Below are 27,829 nucleotides of genomic sequence, written 5' to 3'. Positions count from 1 at the left end.
CAAGGAATTAATTTTGGATAAGGTCTGCCAAGGGAAGTTGTAAATGGAGTACAATAGCAGCCTTGGCACCGTCACTTCCATGGAAATCATTTATGGGGCCATAATGGAGAAAATAATGACTTCCATACTCGTAAAGACATGAAAAACATGAAGGTCTCGGACAGTTTTCTGGATGGGAAAATGCCTATAATGTGACGTTAGTATGTGTAAGAAAGAGTGGGTTAATGGTTGAACAATTAACCGTTTGTAGATTGTATTGTATGTTTTGTATGCAAGCAGGGGACATTGAGCTGATCTGACATAATACTGTGAGGTACTGAGCAGCAGGCATTTAGATCACACACACACACACACGCATGCACACACACACACACACACACACACACACACACACACACACACACACACACACACACACACACACACACACACACACACACACACACACACACACACACACACACACACACACAATTCCCCCTCCACACACACACCTGACCTTCCTGTGCCCTAAACACTCCTCTAACTAACTGCATGTTTCCTACGCACTTCCTCACTTCCCCCTGGCATCCCAGTGGTTCCCTCTCATACTGCCCAGTAGTCTGTTAGCTGAAGTGATAATTGCATTCCACAATGGCTCCATGCTGAGACTGCACACAGTCATGCTGAATCACTGCCCATTTATTCCAGCGGAGTATGTTCTTTAGTGGAAATGAGACAAAAACAATATGACGAACTCCATCACTACACTTCCTTTTACGTTTACTCTGAGCTAAAAGGCTATTTTTTCCTTCTTCCTCTAACACATGTTTAATTAGATTTGGAAACTGTTAGTTAGAGCGGCTGGCTATTAGCTAAATCAAGTTAGTTACAGTATGAAAGAGATCCCTTTGGGTTCTAGTAGTAGGGCAAACACATTGTGGATATAGCCTAGTTATAATAGTTTGTATACATCCCAGTCCCAGTTAAATGCTAATGTTGTGATAAAAAATTGTTAAAATTGCTTCAGTATGCATGTATGGATCCCCTATGTCTTCTGGTTGTTAAGGATAACACATTGTAGGTAAATGCATGAGCGAACCAACCAGAACATCAGTACTTCTTTAGGAGCCAAAACATCAGTGAGCAGTAAGCCTTCTGTACTACTCCAGGAGTAATCCTCAGGGTGTATTTTAACCACTGGGCTAGGATTACCATCCTTAAATCCTCTGATGATATTCCAGCAAACAACTCTCTCATACAAAGTGTCCTCAAACAGACAGAGGCATAATGATGTGGTCCTGCAACATGCAAATATTATTCTCTCTCTCGGATGCAGTGGTGTGCACTACACTCAATCACATCCCCAGTTTGTGTTTACATGTTAATGAAGGTCAGCTAAGCGTTATTAGAATAGTCAAGTGTTGTAGCTCTAATAGAAAGGACCTCTTTCATCCCTTTTGATAGGCTGTTTCGTTGTTTCCTTTGAGACTGCTGCCATCGGTCACTTCACAGGCTAGCTAGCTTCCATTTGATTTTCACACAACAGCCCACACCTGTGTAGCTAGCTTATATAGTTGGCCCTTTGTATTAATTTGCACACACACAAAAAAAGTATATTATGCTGAAGTTTTAAAGTTAAGTGAAAAGAACATGTGCAGGAGATGTAACAAAAAACAAACAAAAAAACAAAACAGAGGCTTGGAAGGCACTTCCCCCTTTCACATGTACTGTATATAAAACAAAACCATACAAAAAAAGTAACCTGATTTTTAAGACAGATAAACAAATAATTGTATATTTAATAGCCTGATCCCAGATCTGTAGGCCAATGTGCTTTAGTTTAGCCAACTCCTCTGCTTATCGTTGCCATACATATCTGAGACCAAGCTAATGGCTAGCCTAATACAATGACACTAACATACAGTGGGGAAAAAAAGTATTTAGTCAGCCACCAATGGTGCAAGTTCTCCCACTTAAAAAGATGAGAGAGGCCTGTAATTTTCATCATAGGTACACGTCAACTATGACAGACCAAATTAGAAAAATAAATCCAGAAAATCACATTGTAGGATTTTTTATGAATTTATTTGCAAATTATGGTGGAAAATAAGTATTTGGTCAATAACACAAGTTTCTCAATACTTTGTTATATACCCTTTGTTGGCAATGACACAGGTCAAACGTTTTCTGTAAGTCTTCACAAGGTTTTCACACACTGTTGCTGGTATTTTGGCCCATTCCTCCATGCAGATCTCCTCTAGAGCAGTGATGTTTTGGGGCTGTCGCTGGGCAACACAGACTTTCAACTCCCTCCAAAGATTTTCTATGGGGTTGAGATCTGGAGACTGGCTAGGCCACTCCAGGACCTTGAAATGCTTCTTACGAAGCCACTCCTTCGTTGCCCGGGCGGTGTGTTTGGGATCATTGTCATGCTGAAAGACCCAGCCACGTTTCATCTTCAATGCCCTTGCTGATGGAAGGAGGTTTTCACTCAAAATCTCACAATACATGGCCCCATTCATTCTTTCCTTTACACGGATCAGTCGTCCTGGTCCCTTTGCAGAAAAACAGCCCCAAAGCATGATGTTTCCACCCCCATGCTTCACAGTAGGTATGGTGTTCTTTGGATGCAACTCAGCATTCTTTGTCCTCCAAACACGACTAGTTGAGTTTTTACCAAAAAGTTATATTTTGGTTTCATCTGACCATATGACATTCTCCCCAATCCTCTTCTGGATCATCCAAATGCACTCTAGCAAACTTCAGACGGGCCTGGACATGTACTGGCTTAAGCAGGGGGACACGTCTTGCACTGCAGGATTTGAGTCCCTGGCGGCGTAGTGTGTTACTGATGGTAGGCTTTGTTGCTTTGGTCCCAGCTCTCTGCAGGTCATTCACTAGGTCCCCCGTGTGGTTCTGGGATTTTTGCTCACCGTTCTTGTGATCATTTTGACCCCACGGGGTGAGCTCTTGCGTGGAGCCCCAGATCGAGGGAGATTATCAGTGGTCTTTTATGTCTTCCATTTCCTAATAATTGCTCCCACAGTTGATTTCTTCAAACCAAGCTGCTTACCGATTGCAGATTCAGTCTTCCCAGCCTGGTGCAGGTCTACAATTTTGTTTCTGGTGTCCTTTGACAGCTCTTTGGTCTTGGCCATAGTGGAGTTTGGAGTGTGACTGTTTGAGGATGTGGACAGGTGTCTTTTATACTGATAACAAGTTCAAACAGGTGCCATTAATACAGGTAACGAGTGGAGGACAGAGGAGCCTCTTAAAGAAGAAGTTACAGGTCTGTGAGAGCCAGAAATCTTGCTTGTTTGTAGGTGACCAAATACTTATTTTCCACCATAATTTGCAAGTAAATTCATAAAAAATCCTACAATGTGATTTTCTGGATTTTTTTTTTTTCAATTTGTCTGTCATAATTGATGTGTACCTATGATGAAAATTACAGGCCTCTCTCATCTTTTTAAGTGGGAGAACTTGCACAATTGGTGGCTGACTAAATACTTTTTTTCCCCACTGTATGGAGGCTAACGTATGGATGCTAATGTAGCAAGCTAATGGCTAGGCTACAAACGTCAGTCCCTACAACACGGCTTGAGTATTATGAGCTGGGGTTAAATTGAGATGTTTGTGTGTTGTGAGGGGTATGCTGCCTGTTTCCCCATGCTGAGGCCGGGAGACAGAATTAATACAATACTACTGAATATAGGACCAAACTCAGACAGCCATGCTCATAAACAATAATAGACTGTCAAGTGCACTCAGAAGAAGATTGCCGTGGCCTGTTTTGTTTGTCTGTGTTTGTGCTGGGCTGAATATGTTGTCTTCAGACAGACAGACAGAGGAGGGTTATTCTTGCATAGTCAAATCCCTTTTTGTCTCTGTGTTATTGTCCGTGAACACAGCTAGCAACGAGCTGCTTCAGCCTTGTAGTTAGATTAAATGGAAATTGCTCTCTGGCTGCGGCGGGATTGCTGACTGAAGCTGTAATACTGAGAGGCTTTGGGATAAGGGACGTTTTAAAGAGCAGGCAATTGTCATGATGATGACTGAGAGCAGAATCCATCCACTCTGAACCAATTGGAAGAGTATTTTAAAATGTATTGTACATCCACAGTAGAAACATCCTGCTCACATCAAATAGCTAGCACAGCTATACAACAATGGCCATCTAAATTGGAATCAGAAATCCCACTACGAAAGAAAATGTATTAAACAATGTATATACAAAATTATTTTATATTCAAACCAATAACATCAATGTGATTATGCTTGTAGGGTACTGTACTTTAATCAGTTTTTGATCTCTCTTCGAGCAATGTTTTGAACTATTGCCATTACTATTTCTGTATGAGACTTTTGACAATCAGTCCTGTATGTTCTGACAGCCAGAGCAGGTCGGCTATGCCCAAGACTCCAGAACTCAAGCAAGTGTGTGTCTGTTTATGCATATGCATGTGTGTGTCTGTGTGTGTGTGTGTGTGTGTGTGTATGTGTGTGTGTATGTGTATGTATGTACTGACATGAGCAATACACTGTGTGGTTTCCAACAGCCAAAACATTTGCCCTTCTCTCCCCCACACCTCAAAGAGGAGAAACCTCAATATTGACCTATATCTCCTTGAGAATAATTTGGCTGCTATTTTGGTCCTGTTCTTAAGTATGCTTTGTAGGGTGTGATGACTGAATTTGCTGCTGTGTTTGACATTTTAACTAATGTTCCTCGCTCCAGGCTACGGTGGCCAACGAGGGCCAAACATCCCCAGAGTACCACCAGGGTAATAAGAAAACATGAGGGAAAGCGCTGCCTTGGTTGCCTGTGCTTGACAGGGATATTTGCATGAGAATTGGGTGTGTTTTTTAACAGGGCTTGGCCTATGGCTTATTGATGTAGAATGAGAGCATAATAGCTCCAGTCTGGTCTGAAATAGCAGAGAGGGCAGAGTATGAAAGATATTCTACTGCTGAAGAGGAAAGGTGTTCTTTGTTGTCTTGTGTAGTATAATCTATTCACAGGCTTCTAACTAGAAGTCCTGTTTAAAATCCTAATTTATTATTAGTCCTAATGGAGGGCCGCCTGAAGCCAAATGCTGTTGTTCTCACTTTCACCAAGCCTGTGTGCCAGGCTTCTGAACCAGACATTTCTCACTGCAAAGAGTTTGTCAACAGCTACTACTTTTCCACTTCTTCTTCTTCACGCTCTCCCGTCTCAGCTTGTAACCTCTTCTTTTTCTCTTTCTCTTTCATCTCACACTCTCTGCCATGGATTAGCACCTGTCCCTGTTGCTTGTGTCATCGTGACTGTAGAGGCTGTGTTTTGGGTGAGAGCCAGCAATGTCCTCTACATCTGATGTCATGTTCAATAGCAGTCAGTGTGACAGGCAGAATGTATAACATCGAGTTATCATGTATCTCACTCTATCCCATTAGGACATGGATATTACATTTCTGGACTGGTTTGGCCCATTCATGTTGATGAGGAGCTGTAGCCATGCATAGGGGAAGAGAAAGGGGGAAAATAGGGTTGGAGGGGTAAAGAAAGAGGAAAGGAAGACATAGATATAGTCAGGAGAAAGGAGGGAAAAGACAGAGAGAGAGAAATAAAGGGAGTCAGAAAGAGAGAGAGAGAACCCAACAGAAAGCGATATAGAGAGAGAGAAAGCGAGAGAAACTGAAGATCGAGATGGAGGGAGAGAGAAAACGAGAGAAACTGAAGAGCGAGATGGAGGGAGAGAGAAAACGAGAGAGACTGAAAGAGAGAGATGGGAAGAGGGAGAAAGCGAGAGAGATTGAAAGAGGGGGATGCAGTGATTACATGGCGCTGAGGTAGCACTGTATGACACATGAGGATTTGGAGTGGCCCAGATAAAGTAATCTATGATTAACTAGGGCGCGGCATGGTGCAGCAGCCTCACTACCCCGCCAACAGCTGTAGTCAGGGCCTGATTACAACATTATGGGATGTCCAAACATATTAAGGGGGCGGGGATGGGGAGTGTGTATGTGTGTGTGTGTGTATGTGTATGTGGCTACTATATATGTGTGGCTTAGTGTCGGGGTGAGAATGGGAGTAGGGTCACGAGTGCAATTAAATAGACATTTCTAGTCATCACATTTGCTGTCAAATTGTAGAAATGTTCTTGTGCGGGGTGGGGCTGTGAGGGGGTTTGAGGGAAATGATAGCTGCTATGATTGCTGTACCAACTGTCCGACGGGATAACAAATCAAATTATAAAGATGGACCGCGGTACTGGCCCGCCGCTGGCCCGCCGCTGTCTGAAATTGATTGCCAACAGCAGCGGCTGATATTGCAGGGCCTGGTCTGTCATAGTCCATCAGCACTCATTATCACCATGGGAATATGGTACACTCTGCATGGGGGGGAGCTCAGGCCATGGAACTGTAGCTAAAATAGTATTGGCTACATGCTACTGTAGCTACGTCCATATTGGTTACACTTTATTAGGCTTTTAATTTGGTGTTGGCTTAGAAGTGACTTTGTAGAATGGCAATTAGATGGTTATTGATGATTATTATTTTTCTGCATTTTTGGGATTCCTTGAAACAAACACTACTACGTTACAAATGTTGGTATCGTAGTTTAATTACTTGAATAAGTACAAGACAGTACTGTATGGATACCTGGTAAATATCAGCTGAAATAGCCTAGGGCTGTAGAATAAAATGTTACCTCCAGGCAATGGTCAGAAAGTTGTCATTCATCCTATCGCTGCTTCCTTTTCAAATCAAACTTCCCTTTCTGGAAACATAAACCAGAGTTCTGGTCTCCTCTCAACATTACATGTGTCCTCTCTTACCCAGCACCTGAGAAATAGTGAATGTTACTGTGAGCACACTTCTCTCTGAGGTTTTGATTATGTTTCAATATTAAACTCTGTTTGTTCCTGAACAGAACTTGCAGAGAGGCTTTGCTATTTTTTAACAGAAATGAGAGAAGTCAAATACCTGGAGCTAGCTGTCATTGGAAATCATTTTCATGTCTTTAGATGGTTTCTCAGCCTGTTCAGCAGGTGAGTAATGTGCCTACGGGGGAGTTTGCTAATGTTTTATTGAGAGGCCAGACACATCTTCAATAACGGCAGAACTTTCACAATGTTCTGAGAGAAGTTAATGGAGGGACTTAGCATCAGAGGCCACTTACAGGAAATGACTGTGGTGACTTATTTCTGGGGTTTAAAGGAGCACTTTTATGAATTTGACGTAGTTTAAGAAGAATTAGAATATTATTTGCTCTGATGAAGTAGTCTTGTGGGCGCTAAAGCATTCTGTCTTGAAAATAACAGGTTGGCTACAAATTGGACCGTCTCCGTTAAACGCACTCACTCACACACACACACACACACACACACACACACACACACACACACACACACACACACACACACACACACACACACACACACACACATGCACACACACACACACACACACACACACACACACACACACACACACACACACACACACAGCTAATGAGTGAGCCCAGGGCTGTGCCAGCTGCTTCCTCAGGTGTGTATCCAGACATATAAAGGTGAGGAGAGAATCTCTGCCTCAATCCCACACAGCTGGCTGTCATGTCTCCTCCCGTTGGAGCAGGAAAGGTCACACATGCAGGCAGGCGGGGATGCACGCACTCACAAACACATGCACACACGCAGGCGCGCACACACACACACACACACACACACACACACACACACACACACACACACACACACACACACACACACACACACACACACACACACACACTCATCTCCAGCTGTGTTCTGTTGTCTTTTGATCAGCTAAGATCATACTCAGGAAAATTTCACTGCACAAAACAAGCTATGGCACAGAACTAAAACCAGCAAAGTACTGAAGAGATGGTATAAAAATATATTTTAAATTACTTTGTTCTCAACTTTAGAAAACCCAAAATTATTACAAAGTACATTTTCATGACCAAGTTTACTTTCGATCCAAAATGCCTGTGGCCTCTGCCTCTAGCATTTTGTATGAGTCCTGTATCTTGAAGAAACACTCAGTCCTACTACCCACATAGGATATAATTGGCTTGTGGTCATACTGTATGTAAAATAGGTTGCCATGGCTAAATATTTACATCATATTTTACCTGTTTGTGTGCTGAGCATTGAATAGTATTCTGATTTGAAACATCTGTGAAGAGGAGTGTTATGATTTGGAAGGTCTGGGTTGTTCGGAACACTCATAAAGACAGGTCAGGACTTCCAGTGATTAATCAGCCATTGAGATTTCAGAGTGCAATCAGCATGTCTCTGCCTCAGAGAGCTGAGAGATATGCTCCAGTCCATATTCAGCCTCTGGACCTCTGCTGAGAGGCAGGTCAAAGCTGATGAACAAGCTACACTGTGATTGGCCATAATATGTCTTTGTGAGACATAATTGTTGGTGTTTTGTACAATTGTTTTATTTCCACACTGAAATCAATATAGTTATCAATGGGTACCTTGTGGACTGCTTGTATCAAAATCCTCTGAGTGTTGTTGCTTTATTATACGATAAGGGACTAAAGGAGCATGAAAAATAGAATACTCTTCTTTAAAAGCTCTTGTAGACAAATGGAAAACGGTTATTTGTTACAGTCAAAAGACAGCAACATACAGTAGCTACAGCAAAGTTTATCTGGGGTAATTCTTCACACAAATGTAATGGGCTAGTGTAGTAGAAACCAGTTGTCACGAATTCCGCCGAGACTGCACCTCCTCCTTGTTCGGGCAGGCTTTGGCGTTCGTCGTCCCCGGAGTACTAGCTGCTACCGCTTGATGTTCTCTATGTTTGTTTGGTTTTGTCTTGTTGGTGCACCTTTTTCGTCTTATGTATTGAATATGTCACCTATAAGTTTCCTTTGGTTTTGTTTGCAGTTGTGTGTTGTTGTCCGCCTGTCCGTTGGTGTATCTTTATTGTGCTCTAGTAGTTAGTGTTTTTACGCACTGTTGGTGTAATCGCTCGCCTCCTGTGTTTGAGGCCCGTTATTTTTGTTATTGTCTTTGTGACAATTAAAGTCGTTTCGACTAAGCTTCTGTGTCCTGCGCCTGACTCCAACACCGCATCCACATCAGCTTGTGACAGAACAACACACCTTACTATGGAGTCAGCAGGAGCAGCGGCGGCGACCGAGTCGCTGGAGGATCGGGTCAGCTGCCAGGATGCCAGGATCCAGCAACTCGGCTCCGCCATGCAGGAGGTGATGAACACCCTGTGCCGATGGGAAAGGGGAGGCGTGCCCACACCTCCTCCTACATTACCACCACCATCGGCCAGCCCCACCAGACCAGTTCCGGAATCCAGTGGGATTCGGCTCTCGCTCCCGAGGGCGTATGATGGCACCGCAGCCGGGTGTCAGGGGTTCCTCCTTCAGGTGGAACTCTACCTGGCCACCATACACCCGGCGCCCTCGGGATACGAGAGCGTTTCCGCCCTCATCTCCTGTCTCTCCGGCAAGGCGTTGGAGTGGGACAACGCCGAATGGAGGGGAATAGACGCCGCCACCATCAGCTACGCGGAGTTCTCCCGCCGCTTCAGGGCTGTATTCGATCACCCTCCTGAGGGTAAAGCGGCGGGGGAGCGTCTGTTCCACCTCCGACAGGGGGAAAGAGGAGCGCACAGGAGTTCGCCCTGGATTTCCGGACTCTAGCGGCGGATGCGGGGTGGAATGAGAGGGCCCTCATCGACCACTATCGGTGTAGCCTGCGTGAGGACATTCGTCGAGAGCTGGCCTGCAGGGACACCAATCTGTCCTTCGACCAGCTGGTGGACATGTCCATCCGTCTGGATACCCTGCTGGCCACCCGCGGACGTCCCGAGTTGGGGCCGTCCATTCCATCCCCCAGCACCTCCGAGCCGAGCCCTATGGAGCTCAGGGGTGCTGGCGCTAGAGAGAGAAGGAGAGAGAACCCGAGGGGGGCCTTCCCCTGCACCAACTGTGGCCGTGGAGGACACACTGCGGCTAGGTGCTGGGGAGGGTCTCCAGGGAATCGGGGCAACAGGTTGCGCACTGGGGAGTCATTTCAGGTGAGTAGGCGCCCCACTCACCCAGCGCTCTCTGTTGTTCACTTGTGTATACCTGTGGTATTTCCTCAGGTTGCATCTCATTCCCAGCATAAGGCGCTAGTCGATTCAGGCGCAGCTGGGAATTTTATTGATCGGAAATGTTGTACTAAGTTAGGGATTCCCCTCCTGCCCGTTGATGCACCCTTCCCTGTCCATGCCCTAGATAGCCGCCCGTTGGGATCTGGGTTGATTAGGGAGGTCACAGCGCCACTAAAGATGAAGACGCAGGGGGGTCATGAGGAGATCATTCAGTTGTACCTGATTGACTCTCCTGCGTATCCCGTGGTGCTGGGGCTTCCTTGGTTAATCACCCATGACCCCACCATTTCGTGGCAACAGAGGGCTCTCAAGGAATGGTCTGACCAGTGTGTTGGGCGATGTTTAGGTGTTTCCGTTGGGGCGACCACGGTGGAGAGTCCGAACCAAGTGCCCGCAATGCACATTCCCCCTGAGTATGAGGATTTGGCACTCGTGTTCAGCAAGACGAGGGCGACGCGATTGCCACCTCATAGACAGGGAGATTGTGCGATAAACCTCCAGACAGGTGCGGCACTCCCGCGGAGCCATGTGTATCCTCTGTCTCAAGAGGAGACGGCGGCTATGGAGACATACATAGCTGAGTCCCTGAGACAAGGATACATACGGTCCTCCACTTCCCCTGCGTCCTCGAGTTTCTTTTTGTGAAGAAGAAGGATGGAGGGTTGCGCCCGGTGTATTGATTACCGTAGTCTCAATCAGATCACTGTTAAATACAGTTACCCTCTTCCTCTGATTGCGAGTATGACTGAATCATTGCACGGAGCGCGTTTCTTCACAAAACTGGATCTCAGGAGCGCCTATAACTTGGTGCGCATTAGGGAGGGAGATTAATGGAAGACGGCATTTAGTACCACCTCAGGTCATTATGAGTATCTTGTCATGCCATACGGGTTAATGAATGCTCCTTCAGTCTTCCAATCATTTGTGGACGAGATCTTCCGGGATCTGCATGGGCAGGGTGTGGTAGTGTACATTGACGACATCCTAGTGTACTCTTCTACACGAGCCGAGCATGTAGCCCTGGTGCGCCGAGTGTTGGGTAGGCTGTTGGAGCATGACTTGTATGTCAAGGTAGAGAAATGTCTGTTTTTTCCAGGAGTCCATCTCCTTCTTGGGTCATCGGTTGTCCGCGTCAGGGGTGAAGATGGAGATTGACCGTGTGTCAGCCGTGCGTAACTGGCAAACCCCAACCACTGTTAAAGAGGTGCAGCAGTTTTTGGGTTTTGCCAATTACTACCGGAGGTTTATCCGGGGTTTTGGACAGGTAGCAGCTCCCATTACTTCCCTGCTGAAGGGGGGTCCGGTGCGTTTGCAGTGGTCGGCTGAAGCGGACAGGGCGTTTAGTAAACTGAAGGACCTGTTCACTTCGGCTCCGGAGCTGGCGCACCCGGACCCCGCTTTAGCGTTCCAGGTAGAGGTGGACGCGTCAGAGGCCGGTATTGGGGCAGTACTGTCGCAACGCTCCGGCACGCCTCCTAAGCTCAGTCCCTGCGCTTTTTATTCTAAAAAGCTCAGCACGGCGGAACGTAATTATGACGTAGGGGACAGGGAGCTGTTAGCCGTGGTTCAAGCCCTAAAGGTGTGGAGGCATTGGCTTGAGGGGGCTCAACACCCTTTTCTCATTCTGACTGACCATCGTAACCTGGAGTACATCCTGGCAGCTAGAAGATTGAACACTCGTCAGGCTAGTTGGAACATGTTTCTGACCCGGTTCGTTTTTAAGATCACTTACATCCCAGGGTCCCAGAACGGTAAGGCAGACGCCCTGTCCCGGCGGTATGACACAGAGGAGAGGTCCGTTGAGCCCACTCCCATACTGCCGGAGTCTTGTCTGGTGGCACCGGTGGTATGGGAGGTCGATGCGGAAATTGAGCGGGCTTTACGCATTGACCTTACTCCCCCAGAGTGTCCAGTGGGTCGGACGTACGTGCCGCTCGAGGTCCGTGATCGTCTCATTTATTGGGCTCATACGTCACCCTCCTCTGGACATCCAGGTATTGGCCGGACAGTGCACTGCCTTAGTGTTAAGTACTGGTGGCCAACATTGGCTAGGGACGTGAGGGTTTATGTCTCCTCCTGCTCGGTGTGCGCTCAGTGTAAGGCGCCTAGACACCTGCCCAGGGGGATGTTACAACCCCTGCCCGTTCCACAACGGCCGTGGTCTCACCTCTCGGTGGACTTTGTCACGGACCTTCCCCCCTCTCAGGGGAATACCACTATTCTGGTCGTTGTGGATCGGTTCTCTAAGGCCTGTCGTCTCATCCCAATGCCGGGTCTCCCTACTGCCCTACAGACCGCTGAAGCTTTGTTCACCCACGTCTTCCGGCACTACGGGGTTCCCGAGGATATAGTGTCTGATCGGGGTCCCCAATTCACCTCTAGAGTCTGGAGGGCGTTCATGGAACGCTTGGGGGTCTCGGTTAGCCTTACCTCGGGTTTCCACCCTGAGAGTAATGGGCAGGTGGAGAGAGTGAACCAGGATGTGGGTAGGTTTCTGAGATCATATTGCCAGGGCCGGCAGGAGGAGTGGTCGGGGTATATCCCCTGGGCAGAGATGGCTCAGAACTCTCTTCGCCACTCCTCTACTAACCCGACCCCTTTCCAGTACGTGTTAGGGTATCAGCCGGTTCTGGCACCATGGCATCAGAGCCAGATCGAGGCTCCTGCGGTGGATGAGTGGTTTCGGCGCTCGGAGGAGACGTGGAACGCTGCACACGTACATCTGCAGCGGGCCATCCGCAGGCAGAAGGCGAGCGCCGATCTCCACCGCAGTGAGGGTCCAGTATACGCACCTGGAGATCGAGTCTGGCTCTCGACTCGAAACCTGCCCCTTCGCCTGCCCTGCCGGAAGCTTGGCCGGCGGTTTGTGGGGCCATTTAAAGTCCTGAGGAGATTGAACGAGGTGTGTTACAAGTTGCAACTGCCTAATGACTATCACATTAACCCCTCGTTCCATGTGTCTCTCCTCAGGCCGGTGGTAGCTGGTCCACTCCAGGACAGTGAGATAAGAGAGACCCCTCCGCCCCCACTGGACATCGAGGGGCTCCGGCGTACTCAGTCCGGTCCATCGTGGATTCGAGACGTCGGATGGGGGTCCTACATATCTCGTGGAGTGGGAGGGGTACGGTCCGGAGGAACGGTGCTGGGTGCCTAGGAGGGACATTTTAGATCCATCCCTCCTGACTGAGTTCCACCGTAGTCATCCTACGCGCCCTGCTCCACGTCCTCCTGGCCGTCCCCGAGGCCGGGGTCGGCGCACGGCTGGAGCCGCGCGTCAAGGGGGGGGGGTACTGTCACGAATTCCGCCGAGACTGCTCCTCCTCCTTGTTCGGGCAGGCTTTGGCGTTCGTCGTCCCCGGAGTACTAGCTGCTACCGCTTGATGTTCTCTATGTTTGTTTGGTTTTGTCTTGTTGGTGCACCTGTTTCGTCTTATGTATTGATTATGTCACCTTTAAGTTTCCTTTGGTTTTGTTTGCAGTTGTGTGTTGTTGTCCGCCTGTCCGTTGGTGTATCTTTATTGTGCTCTAGTAGTTAGTGTTTTTACGCACTGTTGGTGTAATCGCTCGCCTCCTGTGTTTGAGGCCCGTTATTTTTGTTATTGTCTTTGTGACAATTAAAGTTGTTTCGACTAAGCTTCTGTGTCCTGCGCCTGACTCCAACACCGCATCCACATCAGCTTGTGACACCAGTGCTTTCATCCTCTGGTACTCAGATCACACCTCAAAGAAAAGATGCTGATTGTACTCTCACAACATCCTTTTTTCACACAAACACACGCACACACTCACCTTCGCATAGAATAATGTTCCGGCATTCTAATTAGTCACACATTCTTGAAGCTTCAGAGTTTCATTCACCTCCATGTAATTAAAATCAGTGTAAGAGTCCTCCTAAATAAGACCCAGAAACACTGCCAAGAATAGGCCCTCCTTGACAAAGCATTTGACAACTGTGGAACAGGCGAAATTAAGCCTTTCCGTTAATACCTTTTGTTCTTATAAACACTGTAGCTATCTCTCTGAGCTTGCTTTTGCAGTGTTGTAATGACTTAATCTCGGCATTCTCCGAGTGAATTACTTTGTGTGCGGTAGGCAATGAATGGTTTTGTTTCATCGCCCCAGAAGGGATTTTGAGACAACAGTTGAGTCAGTTTCTATATGACTAGCCACATCATGGAGATGTAGGTTATGATCAATGACCAGACAGCTCATTCTTACCTCTTGGGTTTTAATGTAATGTGGTGTTGTTTTGTCCTTAGGTAAACTATTCAGAAAATAGATTGGTTGTTGACTATGGCCTCTTCTGTCCTGATTAATACATGCAGAAGGAAGAAAGCACTTTATAGGTACAGCCCATCATTACCTTAAGTGACCCATGCTACATTAAAGCATTACGTGTTGTACCTCTCTCTCTCTATCCGACCCTCTCTTTCTCTCCCCCAATGTCTCTCTCTTGCTCTCTCCCTCCCTCCGTCCCTCTCTCTCTTTCTCTCTCTCTCTCTCCCTCTTTCTCTCTCTTGTTTCCTCTGTATAATAGTCATGAGCCTCACTAATGGCCCAGAGGCCCATCAGTAGGAACAAAACAGATAAGGACCAAGGCATGAATTCACTCCAGTCAATTACCTGGAGTGCCAAGTTCGGGCGCTGTGTTCCTTTTATAGAGTAAACAAATGAATCCTGGATACACAGTCCCCCCACGATGACGATGCAGAGAGAGATAATTATACATCACACAGATTAATATCAGCTAGCTATCTCAGACAGGAAATAGAAAGATCCTCTTCTTCAACATGAAGCCCCTAGATACGGTATTAGGCCTAATAAGTTATAGTTGACTCCTTATAAATGCAGTTCAGATAAGTGCATACTTTAAGTGCACCACAGTTTTCACAACAGTGTTCCAGTCATCCCAAAGTTGCTACTGGTAACCGCATGCTCTATTTAAATGCACAATATCACAACAATCTCAAGCTATTGCATTTATCAGTAATGGGCTGTAAATTTGTATTTGGTTTAAATCACTCTGTTCAAGACGGAGAGGCGCTTTATGCATTTACACAGACCGTTAAGGGTAGAGGACACCTTCCCTGGTCTTTCTGGATGCCATAAAATTATTATATTAGGATAATAAAGTGGATGCGAGCCAAGAGGTCCATGAGCCAAGCTGTCAGTGAGATATAAAGTATTAAAAGACCACAGAGGGGATGTGTGACATCTTGAACTGACATCTCAGAGTCGGAGTAAATCACACAGTAGTAGTATAATGATGTAAAAAGTTACAATGACTAAGGATCTTTCACTGTCAGTGTCTGCTCTGTTATGGATGATATAGGTTATGGATGATATAGGTTATGGATGTACTACTAGAATAAGAAAAGACTGTAGAATAAGGTGTTCAGATGTGGATTATTCTGGTTTGATTCAATTAATCCTTCATGAAAGAGAGAGAGCGCAATGGAAGAGAGAGGGAAAGAAAGAGAGACATTTGCGAAGAGAGAAAGAAATACAGCGCACAGAGAGAGAGAGAGAGAGAGAGAGAGAGAGAGAGAGAGAGAGAGAGAGAGAGAGAGAGAGAGAGAGAGAGAGACCCATGCTACATTAACCACTTAAAAGGAAGCGATTCCCAAACCTTCCATAACAAAGCCATCACCTACAGAGAGATGAACTTGGAGAAGAGTCCCCTAAGTAAGCTTGTCCTGGGGCTCTGTTCACAAACACAAACAGACCCCACAGAGCCACAGGACAACAACAACAACAACACAACTAGACCCAACCAAATCATGAGAAAACAAAAAGAGAATTACTTGACACATTGGAAAGAACAAACAAAAAAACAGAGCAAACTAGAATGCTATTTGGCCCTAAACAGAGAGTACACAGTGGCAGAATACCTGACCACTGTGACTGACCCAAACTTAAGGAAAGCTTTGACTATGTACAGACTCAGTGAGCATAGCCTTGCTATTGAGAAAGGCCGCCGTAGGCAGACCTGGCTCTCAAGAGAAGACAGGCTATGTGCACACTGCCCACAAAATGAGGTGGAAACTGAGCTGCACTTCCTAACCTCCTGCCAAATGTATGACCATATTAGAGACACATATTTCCCTCAGATTACAGCGATCCACAAAGAATTCGAAAACAAACCCAATTTTGATAAACTCCCCTTATCTACTGGGTGAAAAACCACAGTGTGCCATCACAGCTGCAAGATTTGTGACCTGTTGCCACAAGAAAAGGGCAACCAGTGAAGAACAAACACCATTGTAAATACAACCCATATTTATGTTTATTTATTTTCCCATTTGTGCTTTAACTATTTGCACATTGTTACAACACTGTATATATACATAATATGACATTTGAAATGTCTTTATTCTTTTGAAACTTCTGAGTGTAATGTTTACTGTTAATATTTATTGTTTATTTCACTTTTTTTTACTATCTACTTCACTTGCTTTGGCAATGTTAACGCACGTTTCCCATGCCAATAAAGCCCTTAAATTGAATTGAATTGAATTGAGAGAGAGAGAGAGAGAGAGAGAGAGAGAGAGAGAGAGAGAGAGAGAGAGAGAGAGAGAGAGAGAGAGAGAGAGAGAGAGAGAGAGAGAGAGAGAGAGAGAGAGAGAGAGAGAGAGAGAGAGAGAGAGAGAGAGAGAGAGAGAGAGAGAGAGAGAGAGAGAGAGAGAGAGAGAGAGAGAGACAGACAGACAGACAGACAGACAGACAGACAGACAGACAGACAGACAGACAGACAGACAGACAGACAGACAGACAGACAGACAGACAGACAGACAGACAGACAGACAGACAGACAGACAGACAGACAGACAGACAGACAGACAGACGAGAGTGAAGTGGAGAGATGATTGTGGAGTTATTTTATTTAAAGAGAGGGAGAGTTTTTTAGTGTTTGTGTCCCTTTGTCAATCTTGACCTTGTTGTGGCTCTTTGTGTGTGTGTGTGTGTGTGTGTGTGTGTGTGTGTGTGTGATCTAGAGAGTTCTAAGTCCCTGCAGGGGGGGATGTACCAGACTTTGGTCAGCCAATCAATACTCAGTAAGCTACATCAGTAGGCTACCTCTGAGAAAGCCAACACAAAGGAACCTAGCTACTATTACACTGCTTTATCCTCTCTCACTAAACACCCGAGACATATCAGCTGTCAACGTTTTAACATTGCTTTGCCGTGTCATTACCAAGTTATAAGTGCAGAAATAAACTGAAGGATGTGTGTTGTTTCTCTCTCTCTCTCTCTCGCTCTCTCTCTCTCTCTCTCTCTCTCTCCTGTGTGACGGTGAGAGAGGGAGCGTTTTTGAGTGCGTATGTCCCCTTTCGATCTTGACCTTATTGTGGCCCTTTGGCACACAGTATGTGTGTGTGGCTGTGGGCGCATGCGTGTGTGTGTGTGTACGTGTGTCTGTGACTGTGCAGTAGCACTGCATCCAAACAAATAGGTCTGGATTGCTAAATAGATGAATGCACAAACAGCCCAGTTTCAATTGACTGAGAGGAAGGCATTTGCTCTTTGAGTTATTAATGTGGTGATGCACCGGTGAGCATCTCATTGAGTCTGGATTAATATCCACACAGATAAATGATGAGACTGGAACACTTGGAAAGGAGATGGAAAAATGAATTAGTGAAGATGCTTATTAATGTATCAAATTATTATTATATATATATATTTATTTTTTATACACTCAGCCCAATTTTCTAAATGAATACCTTTCATTGTGTTATGATAAAAAATGCCTTTGATAATGTCAGCATTTTCTTTTGTTTGGCTGTGTAATCAGTTATGTCTATTTTCAGACTTCAAAGGTTGCATTGTCTGTTGGTTTTTAGTATTGTTTATTACTTTACATCTCCCTGGTTTGGGTTTCTGATCAGGTTCTTCAGGGGAACATCTCTCTGGTTTGGGTTTCTGATTAGGTTCTTCATGGGAACATCTCCCTGGTTTGGGTTTCTGATTAGGTTCTTCAGGGGAACATCTCTCTGGTTTGGGTTTCTGATCAGGTTCTTCAGGGGAACATCTCTCTGGTTTGGGTTTCTGATTAGGTTCTTCAGGGGAACATATCTCTGGTTTGGGTTTCTGATTAGGTTCTTCAGGGGAACATCTCTCTGGTTTGGGTTTCTGATTAGGTTCTTCAGGGGAACATCCCCCTGGTTTGGGTTTCTGATTAGGTTCTTCAGGGGAACATCCCCCTGGTTTGGGTTTCTGATTAGGTTCTTCAGGGGAACATCTCCCTGGTTTGGGTTTCTGATCAAGTTCTTCAGGGGAACATCTCTCTGGTTTGGGTTTCTGATCAGGTTCTTCAGGGGAACATCTCTCTGGTTTGGGTTTCTGATTAGGTTCTTCAGGGGAACATCCCCCTGGTTTGGGTTTCTGATTAAGTTCTTCAGGGGAACATCTCCCTGGTTTGGGTTTCTGATCAAGTTCTTCAGGGGAACATCTCTCTGGTTTGGGTTTCTGATCAGGTTCTTCAGGGGAACATCCCCCTGGTTTGGGTTTCTGATTAGGTTCTTCAGGGGAACATCTCCCTTGTTTGGGTTCCTGATCAGGTTCTTCAGGGGAACATCTCTCTGGTTTGGGCTTCTGATCAGGTCCTTCAGGGGAACATCTCCCTTGTTTGGGTTTCTGATCAGGTTCTTCAGGGGAACATCTCTCTGGTTTGGGCTTCTGATCAGGTCCTTCAGGGGAACATCTCTCTGGTTTGGGTTTCTGATCAGGTCCTTCAGGGGAACATCTCTCTGGTTTGGGTTTCTGGTCAGGTTCTTCAGGGGAACATCTCCCTGGTTTGGGTTTCTGATCAGGTTCTTCAGGGGAACATCTCCCTGGTTTGGGTTTCTGATCAGGTTCTTCAGGGGAACATCTCTCTGGTTTGGGTTTCTGATCAGGTTCTTCAGGGGAACATCTCCCTGGTTTGGGTTTCTGATTAGGTTCTTCAGGGGAACATCTCTCTGGTTTGGGTTTCTGATCAGGTTCTTCAGGGGAACATCTCTCTGGTTTGGGTTTCTGATTAGGTTCTTCAGGGGAACATCTCTCTGGTTTGGGTTTCTGATCAGGTTCTTCAGGGGAACATATCTCTGGTTTGGGTTTCTGATTAGGTTCTTCAGGGGAACATCTCTCTGGTTTGGGTTTCTGATTAGGTTCTTCAGGGGAACATCCCCCTGGTTTGGGTTTCTGATTAGGTTCTTCAGGGAACATCCCCCTGGTTTGGGTTTCTGATTAGGTTCTTCAGGGGAACATCTCCCTGGTTTGGGTTTCTGATCAAGTTCTTCAGGGGAACATCTCTCTGGTTTGGGTTTCTGATCAGGTTCTTCAGGGGAACATCTCTCTGGTTTGGGTTTCTGATTAGGTTCTTCAGGGGAACATCCCCCTGGTTTGGGTTTCTGATTAAGTTCTTCAGGGAACATCTCCCTGGTTTGGGTTTCTGATCAAGTTCTTCAGGGGAACATCTCTCTGGTTTGGGTTTCTGATCAGGTTCTTCAGGGGAACATCCCCCTGGTTTGGGTTTCTGATTAGGTTCTTCAGGGGAACATCTCCCTTGTTTGGGTTCCTGATCAGGTTCTTCAGGGGAACATCTCTCTGGTTTGGGCTTCTGATCAGGTCCTTCAGGGGAACATCTCCCTTGTTTGGGTTCCTGATCAGGTTCTTCAGGGGAACATCTCTCTGGTTTGGGCTTCTGATCAGGTCCTTCAGGGGAACATCTCTCTGGTTTGGGTTTCTGATCAGGTCCTTCAGGGGAACATCTCTCTGGTTTGGGTTTCTGGTCAGGTTCTTCAGGGGAACATCTCCCTGGTTTGGGTTTCTGATCAGGTTCTTCAGGGGAACATCTCCCTGGTTTGGGTTTCTGATCAGGTTCTTCAGGGGAACATCTCTCTGGTTTGGGTTTCTGATCAGGTTCTTCAGGGGAACAGCATTCTGGTTTGGGTTTCTGATCAGATTCTTCAGGGGAACATCTCCATAGTTTGGGGTTCTTCTGATGGTGTTCTCATGATTCTGTTCTCCATGTGTTCTCCACAGATCTTCAGGAGGTGCTGGCTGGTGTTTAAGAAGGCGTCCAGTAAAGGCCCCAGACGTTTAGAGAAATACCAAGATGAGAAGGCAGCATACTTCAGAAGCTTTCACAAGGTAAACACTAAACATCACTTTATATACTGTCACTGTCTTTTACTGTGAAATATCCACCAATCCTCTCTTCCTTTCAGTTATACTGTGTATATATATATATATATATATATATATATATATATATATATATATATATACAGTACCTTGCAAAAGTATTCATCCCACTTGGCGTTTTTCCTATTTTGTTGCATTACAACCTGTAATTTAAATGGATTTTTATTTGGATTTCATGTAATGGACATACACAAAATAGTCCAAATTGGTGAAGTGAAATGAAAAAAAAAGAAAAAAAATAAATAACGGAAAAGTGGTGCATGCAAATATATTCACCCCCTTTGCTATGAAGCCCCTAAATAAGATCTAGTGCAACCAATTACCTTCAGAAGTCACATAATTAGTTAAATAAAGTCCACCTGTGTGCAATCTAAGTGTCACATGATCTGTCACATGATCTCAGTATATATACACCTGTTCTGAAAGGCCCTAGAGTCTGCAACACCACTAAGCAAGGGGCACCACCAAGCAAGCGGCACCATGAAGACCAAGGAGCCCTCCAAACATGTCAGGGACAAAGTGGTGGAGAAGTACAGATCAGGGTTGGGTTATAAAAAAATATCCACAACTTTGAACATCCCACGGAGCCCCATTAAATCCATTATTTAAAAAATTTAAAGAATATAGCACCACAACAAATCTGCCAAGAGAGGACCGCCCACCAAAACTCATGGACCAGGCAAGGAGGGCATTAATCAGAGAGGCAACAAAGAGACGAAAGATAACCCTGAAGGTTGGAGTATCTGTCCATAGGAACACATTAAGCCGTACACTCCACAGAGCTGGGCTTTACGGAAGAGTGGCCAGAAAAAAAGCCATTGCTTAAAGAAAAAATTAGCAAACACATTTGGTGTATGCCAAAAGGCATGTGGGTGACTCCCCAACCATATGGAAGAAGGTACTCTGGTCAAGTGAGACTAAAATTGAGCTTTTTGGCCATCAAGGAAAACGCTATGTCTGGCGCAAACACAACACCTCTCATCACCCCGAGAACACCATCCCCACAGTGAAGCATGGTGGTGGCAGCATCATGCTGTGGGGATGTTTTTCATCGGCAAGGACTGGGAAACTGGTCAGAATTGAAGGAATGATGGATGGCGCTAAATACGGGGAAATTCTTGAGGGAAACCTGTTTCAGTCTTCCAGAGATTTGAGACTGGGACGGAGGTTCATCTTACAGCAGGACAATGACCCTAAGCATACTGCTAAAGCAACATTCAAGTGGTTTAAGGGGAAACATTTAAATGTCTTGGAATGGCCTAGTCAAAGCCCAGACCTCAATCCAATTTAGAATCTGTGGTATGACTTAAAGTTTGCTGTACACCAGCAGAACCCATCCAACTTGAAGGAGCTGGAGCAGTTTTGCCTTGAAGAATGGGCAAAAATCCCAGTGGCTAGATGTGCCAAGCTTATAGAGACATACCCCAAGAGACTTGCAGCTATAATTGCTGCAAAAGGTGGCTCTACAAAGTATTGACTTTGGGGGGGTGAATAGTTATTCTTGTTTGTTTCACAATAAAAAATATTTTGCATCTTCAAAGTGGTAGGCATGTTGTGTAAATCAAATGATACAAACCACCAAAAAATCAATTTTAATTCCAGGTTGTAAGGCAACAAAATAGGAAAAATGCCAAGGGGGGTGAATACTTTCGCAAGCCACTGTATATATATATATATATATATATATATATTCACCTCATTGGATGTCCAAATAATATGTTGTCTGGATATGAAGGGTACACTCAGTAGACAGATACGTTTTAGACGCAGCACCAGGCCAGACAGAAATTCATTTGTCTGAGTCTATTGACCCTTTTAACAGTATCGCCTCCCATCACAATTTAGCCACAACCTTAATGTTTACCCTATAACAAGCCCCAACCACCATTTTCCCTCAGACAATATCGCCAAGCACTTATTTTATTACACATAAATCAGAAAAATCTTATTACACACAAACCGACCCCAAAAAATCATTTTATTTGTCTTTCATAAAAGTGTTTCACATGGGGTACAAATTGCTGTTAAGAATCCATTAAGGCACATTTGTCCGCTTTATCTCGTTCCTCCAGGGCCTTTCTCTTCCTTTGAGGAGGATAATCTGGAATATAATATATCTCTCCCCGCTTCTTAAGCCCTTTGAAAATACCCCAATTAGGCCTCATTATCAGTGGCGAGGATGATGTTAAGTGAGTTAAGTGGCTCTGCTGTAGTGATGGGAGGAGAGGAGATATAGCCTCAGATAGGGACTGGGAGGGACACCAGTGTTTAATGTGGCTGGGCTCTTGAATGTGTGGCTGTATTATGAGAGGGACCCTTTAATGCTTTATAACACGCTGTCTAATACACTATCATTAGTTATCAGACACTTCGCCACCTCATCAAGGGGTGGACTGACTGGAGGCCTATGCTGATTTGAGATAGCTATGTAACTTTTTCTACTACATCATACCATCAAATTGAAACGCCTGTGTAGTATTAACCTCTCCTATAGAGGTCTGCTACCAACAGCAGATTGAATGATGACAGAACACATGCACCAGTGCACCTGATAATGTTTCCCCACAGTGCTCCCCAGTGCACCTGAAAATGCTTCCCTAGAATCTCCACACAGATTAGGAAAGGTTCCATCTGAGGTGTTCCAGAACAATTCTGCAGAGAAAACAACAACAGTGGATTTGCTTTTGTGTTTTGAAGGGTGCTGCGTGGTCTATACTCCCAGTCGGTATTAGATAGAACGTCGCGGCCCCGCCCGCCTGTCTGGAAAACAACCTGTGGTTACCTAAGTTACCCTATTGGCTCACAGCAAAAACGTGACCTTTTTCAAAGCAATTTTCTTGTTGTCTGCTTGTTTTAGTAAATTACAAAACTACATTTAAGAAAAGTATAACATGTCTAAAGATAACTTTTCAACATTGCTTGCTGCAGAGCGTTCTCACTACATATAACATTTTTATATTGTAGGGCTTCACAACAACACAAACAAACAGACTATATAGCTACAAGTAGTGAATGGAGTTACAGTACAAACAGACTATACAGCTACAAGTAGTGAATGGAGTTACAGTACAAACAGACTATACAGCTACAAGTAGTGAATGGAGTTACAGTACAAACAGACTATACAGCTACAAGTAGTGAATGGAGTTACAGTACAAACAGACTATACAGCTACAAGTAGTGAATGGAGTTACAGTACAAACAGACTATACAGCTACAAGTAGTGAATGGAGTTACAGTACAAACAGACTATACAGCTACAAGTAGTGAATGGAGTTACAGTACAAACAGACTATACAGCTACAAGTAGTGAATGGAGTTACAGTACAAACAGACTATACAGCTACAAGTAGTGAATGGAGTTACAGTACAAACAGACTATACAGCTACAAGTAGTGAATGGAGTTACAGTACAAACAGACTATACAGCTACAAGTAGTGAATGGAGTTACAGTACAAACAGACTATACAGCTACAAGTAGTGAATGGAGTTACAGTACAAACAGACTATACAGCTACAAGTAGTGAATGGAGTTACAGTACAAACAGACTATACAGCTACAAGTAGTGAATGGAGTTACAGTACAAACAGACTATACAGCTACAAGTAGTGAATGGAGTTACAGTACAAACAGACTATACAGCTACAAGTAGTGAATGGATTTACAGTACAAACAAACTATACTAAATAAGTTAAATGTCTTACATGTGATGAAATGTTTTCCACACACATAGCCGACTTGGACACCGGGTCCCCACATTTCCCACTCTCCCACGCCGAATAGACTGTAGCTACAGGTCTCTTCTCGCAGGCTCTATTTCCCTACGTAGGAGTATTGCGAACTGTAGGTTGAACAACACAGCAGTTTTTCGCCATGTTTTGTTATTTCTGTATAACCAAAAATTAACGACAAAGTTGGCTCTTTTACACTGGGTGTCAATGGGAAATAATGTTTTTTCCCCCCCAATTTGTGTGCGTGGTCGAGGGGAATTCCTTATTATTATATGAATATTGATTCGGAGTATACAACTGAATAATTCTCTAAATATTTTCAGCAGGACCCACTCCCTGTCTCCCTTGTTTACTATTTTGGCTGCCTCTCTATGTCAAGAGCTCTTGACAAAGGCATTTACAGCCATAAAATGCCACCAATGGTTTGGTTCATAAAGTTTAAATAAATAAGCAGTAAACCGTAGGGAAGTAACTTTTAGAGAGTTTATGCCTTTAGGCTATATTCTTGACAACAGCTTTGTGGCTGTGTTCTGAGAGGAAAGAAGAGAAGATGATCGAAGAGGAGAGGAGAGGAGAGGAGGGGAGAGGAGAGGAGAGGAGAGGAGAGGAGAGGAGAGGAGAGGAGAGGAGAGGAGAGGAGAGGAGAGGAGAGGAGAGGAGAGGAGAGGCTGGCTAACCACACAGAGCCCAGCTAGCTCCAGTGCTGATGTGGTCTTGGCTGCCAGTTCTGTGTTTCTGGGGGAAGATAGGAACCATATTCACTTCATATTCACTTCCTCACGTCAGCAATGCAAACAGATGGTAGCGATGCTATTTTCTGGATATTGAATACTGAGGGTAATGGTATTCAATACAGTTTTGTACAACCTCATCATCACAATGCCTTGTGATGCAGTTTCACAACAGTCTTGAACAGACAATGCTGTTCATGGAACATGGAATTTATTTCACTAGCAATAATCAAATCAAACATAGAAATCTTCAATCTTCATGTGGTATGTTAGTATGGCTCGTGGCACTGAGCTCTAACAGTCAGGTTTTTACTATATGGGCAACACACGCACGCAGGGACGAACGCTGTCACGCACACACACACACACACACACACACACACATTTTACTACAGTATATGGGCAGTGAGCCCACCTAATACATTCCCACCAGGCTGGCATTGTGCCCACGGTTGGCTCTGAGCGAGTACTCTACAATAATGTAATGGCTCTTATCTGTCCAGCAGCGAACAGAGAGCGGATTGTTGAATAAAACAGCCCTATAAATGCACAAGATATTCAATTAAATGACTGTTAACTCCCAGAGTTAACATGATTTAGGAGCTTTTGATTCTCCTCCTGAGTATTGATTGGATCTTTAGTGGTCGTTTGCAAAGTGAAGCAGTTTCACCGATGGCTCTTGTTGTTTTTTTAGTTAGAGCCAGACCAACGGATGTCTAAACTCTCATTTAGGAGACTGAGTTGTCCATAATGTATATGACAAGCTTGTTAATCCATTACACAATATAAATGGTCTTCTTCACAATAAATTAAACAATAGAAGTGGTAATGAGTTGCATTCATATAGCTCCTTTCAACAGGTCTCACAGAGCTTATGAGATATGAATATTGTGTAAATAAATATGATAAAATTACATTTTGTTTTGCAATTATGCGTGTATAGAACATCACCAACAGTCATTTAAGATGATAAACTATCAGTTAAGGGAGCAAGTCGAACAACCAATTTATCTCTAAAACTTGGCTTTAATTTCTGGATCTCGTTATGTTTTATTTGGAAGCTAACATAACTAGACGATGTGTTCCCTTGTCCTCTCGGCTGTCGTCTTGTTGATTTGGCTAATGTTTTGTTGTTCTGTTTCTCTTAGATCACGGAGCTTCACAATATCAAGAACATTACACGGATGCCGCCGGAGACCAAGAAACACGCAATGGCAATCATCTTCTACGACGAGACTTCCAAGACATTTGCCTGTGAGTCAGGTAAGCAATGCAACGCTGGGGAATGGAGGGAGGGAAGGAGGGAGGGAAGGAGGGAGGGAGGGGGGATGATGAGTATGGGGGAGAGAGAGGGAGAAAGCAATAGAAGAGAGAAAAGAACAGAGAATAATAATATAATATAATATGCCATTTAGCAGACGCTTTTATCCAAAGCGACTTACAGTCATGCGTGCATACATTTTTGTGTATGGGTGGTCCCGGGGATCGAACCCACTACCCTGGCGTTACAAGCGCCGTGCTCTACCAGCTGAGCTACAGGGGAAGGATAGAGAGTGAGAGAGAAAGACAATTGAGTACTGAAGGTGTTCCAAGCACCAGGCATGTGATTCTGTACTGTATTAACTAAGAAAGGTGTGTGTGTGTGTGTGTGTGGGTTTGTGGGGAGGGGTACTTGGGTATTATATATATATGGTTGCATCCCTCTGGATCCTAGTAGAGCAGAATGCTGTGATCTGATAGGTTGTAATGAATTCTGCTGCAGGAACTGGCTGAGTTAATAGTGTTAAGAGTCTTTATAGAGAACTAAAGAGAAACACAGAGAGATAAAGGAGGATGGATATTGGATTCATAGTGATAAAGGGATGGGGAGGGAAAGAGTGAGAGAGAATGATTGGGAAGAGTGAATGATAGTGATATGGATAGTGATAGGGAGAGAGAGAGGGAGAGAGAGAGACAGTGGGGATGAGAGAGAAATAGAGTGAGCAGTGGTCCTGCAGAGATATCATTAGCACCTCTCCATCCTCTCCTTTCCTCTCCTTTCCTCTCCTTTCCTCTCCTTTCCTCTCCAATCCTGTAATGTCACAAACAGAGAAGTAAACAGTAGTTAATTGCGCACTGGGTGGAAGAGACATACACAAACAAACAAGGACAGTGATCTGCTGTAGACGGGTTGCAGGGGATTTTAGTATGTGTGAGTGTGTGAGTGTGTGAGTGTGTGTGTGTGTGTGTGTGTGTGTGTGTGTGTGTGTGTGTGTGTGTGTGTGTGTGTGTGTGTGTGTGTGTGTGTGTGTGTGTGTGTGTGTGTGTGTGTGTGTGCTAAGGTGCTGATGTGCTGATGTGAGCTGTAGCAGTGGATCTCAGGGGAGAGATTATGTGGCTTATGGGGTGCAGTGAACTCTATCTCCACTCTCTCCCCATTCTCTCTCTCTCTCTCTCAATTCAATTCAATTCAATTTAAGGGCTTTATTGGCATGGGAAACATATCTTAACATTGCCAAAGCACGTGAAGTAGATAGTAAACAAAAGTGAAATAAACAATAAATATTAACAGTAAACATTAAACTCAGTAGTTCCAAAAGAATAAAGACATTTCAAATGAAATGGAGAAACTTATTCAAGAAATATCAAGTGTAATATATTATAAAAATAAAGCAAACTGGATGGAATATGGGGGAAAATGCACCAAATTATTTTTTTATCTTCAACATAGGAATGCTACCAAAAATAACTTAATGAAACTGGTTACAATTGACGGAGTCACCCATGATTCACCAAATTATATTTTGAAGGAGGAAACAAAGTACTTTAAGCATATGTTTTCTTTTCAGTCGCCTCCATCTCCTCTAACTGAAGCTAATTGTATGGATTTTTTTCTATTGATAATGTAAAATTAACAGCCATACAGAAAGACTAATGTGAAGGTGAAATTACAGAGGAGGAACTTCTGGATGCAATTAAAGACTTTAAGTCCGGAAAAACTCCAGGTTTGGATGGCATACCAGTCGAGGTATACCAAACCTTTTTTGATATACTAAGAGGACCGTTATTAGCATGT

At 44.6% G+C, this 27,829-nt stretch overlaps 1 protein-coding gene across 1 annotated transcript in view; it reads left to right on the top strand.

Annotated features, from left to right (window-relative positions):
• Positions 1–27,829, top strand: part of dok6 (docking protein 6) — an 88,919-nt gene that overhangs the window by 10,615 nt on the left and 50,475 nt on the right. The window contains exons 2-3 of the mRNA XM_041862210.1: positions 20,149–20,256; positions 25,923–26,037. Of these exons, the coding sequence (XP_041718144.1) occupies positions 20,149–20,256; positions 25,923–26,037 (223 nt within the window). The remainder of the gene's footprint in view (positions 1–20,148; positions 20,257–25,922; positions 26,038–27,829) is intronic.

This window comes from Coregonus clupeaformis, chromosome 34 (genome assembly GCF_020615455.1).
Source record: "Coregonus clupeaformis isolate EN_2021a chromosome 34, ASM2061545v1, whole genome shotgun sequence".
NCBI lineage: Eukaryota > Metazoa > Chordata > Actinopteri > Salmoniformes > Salmonidae > Coregonus > Coregonus clupeaformis.
This window is presented reverse-complemented; position numbering and strand designations above follow the sequence as displayed.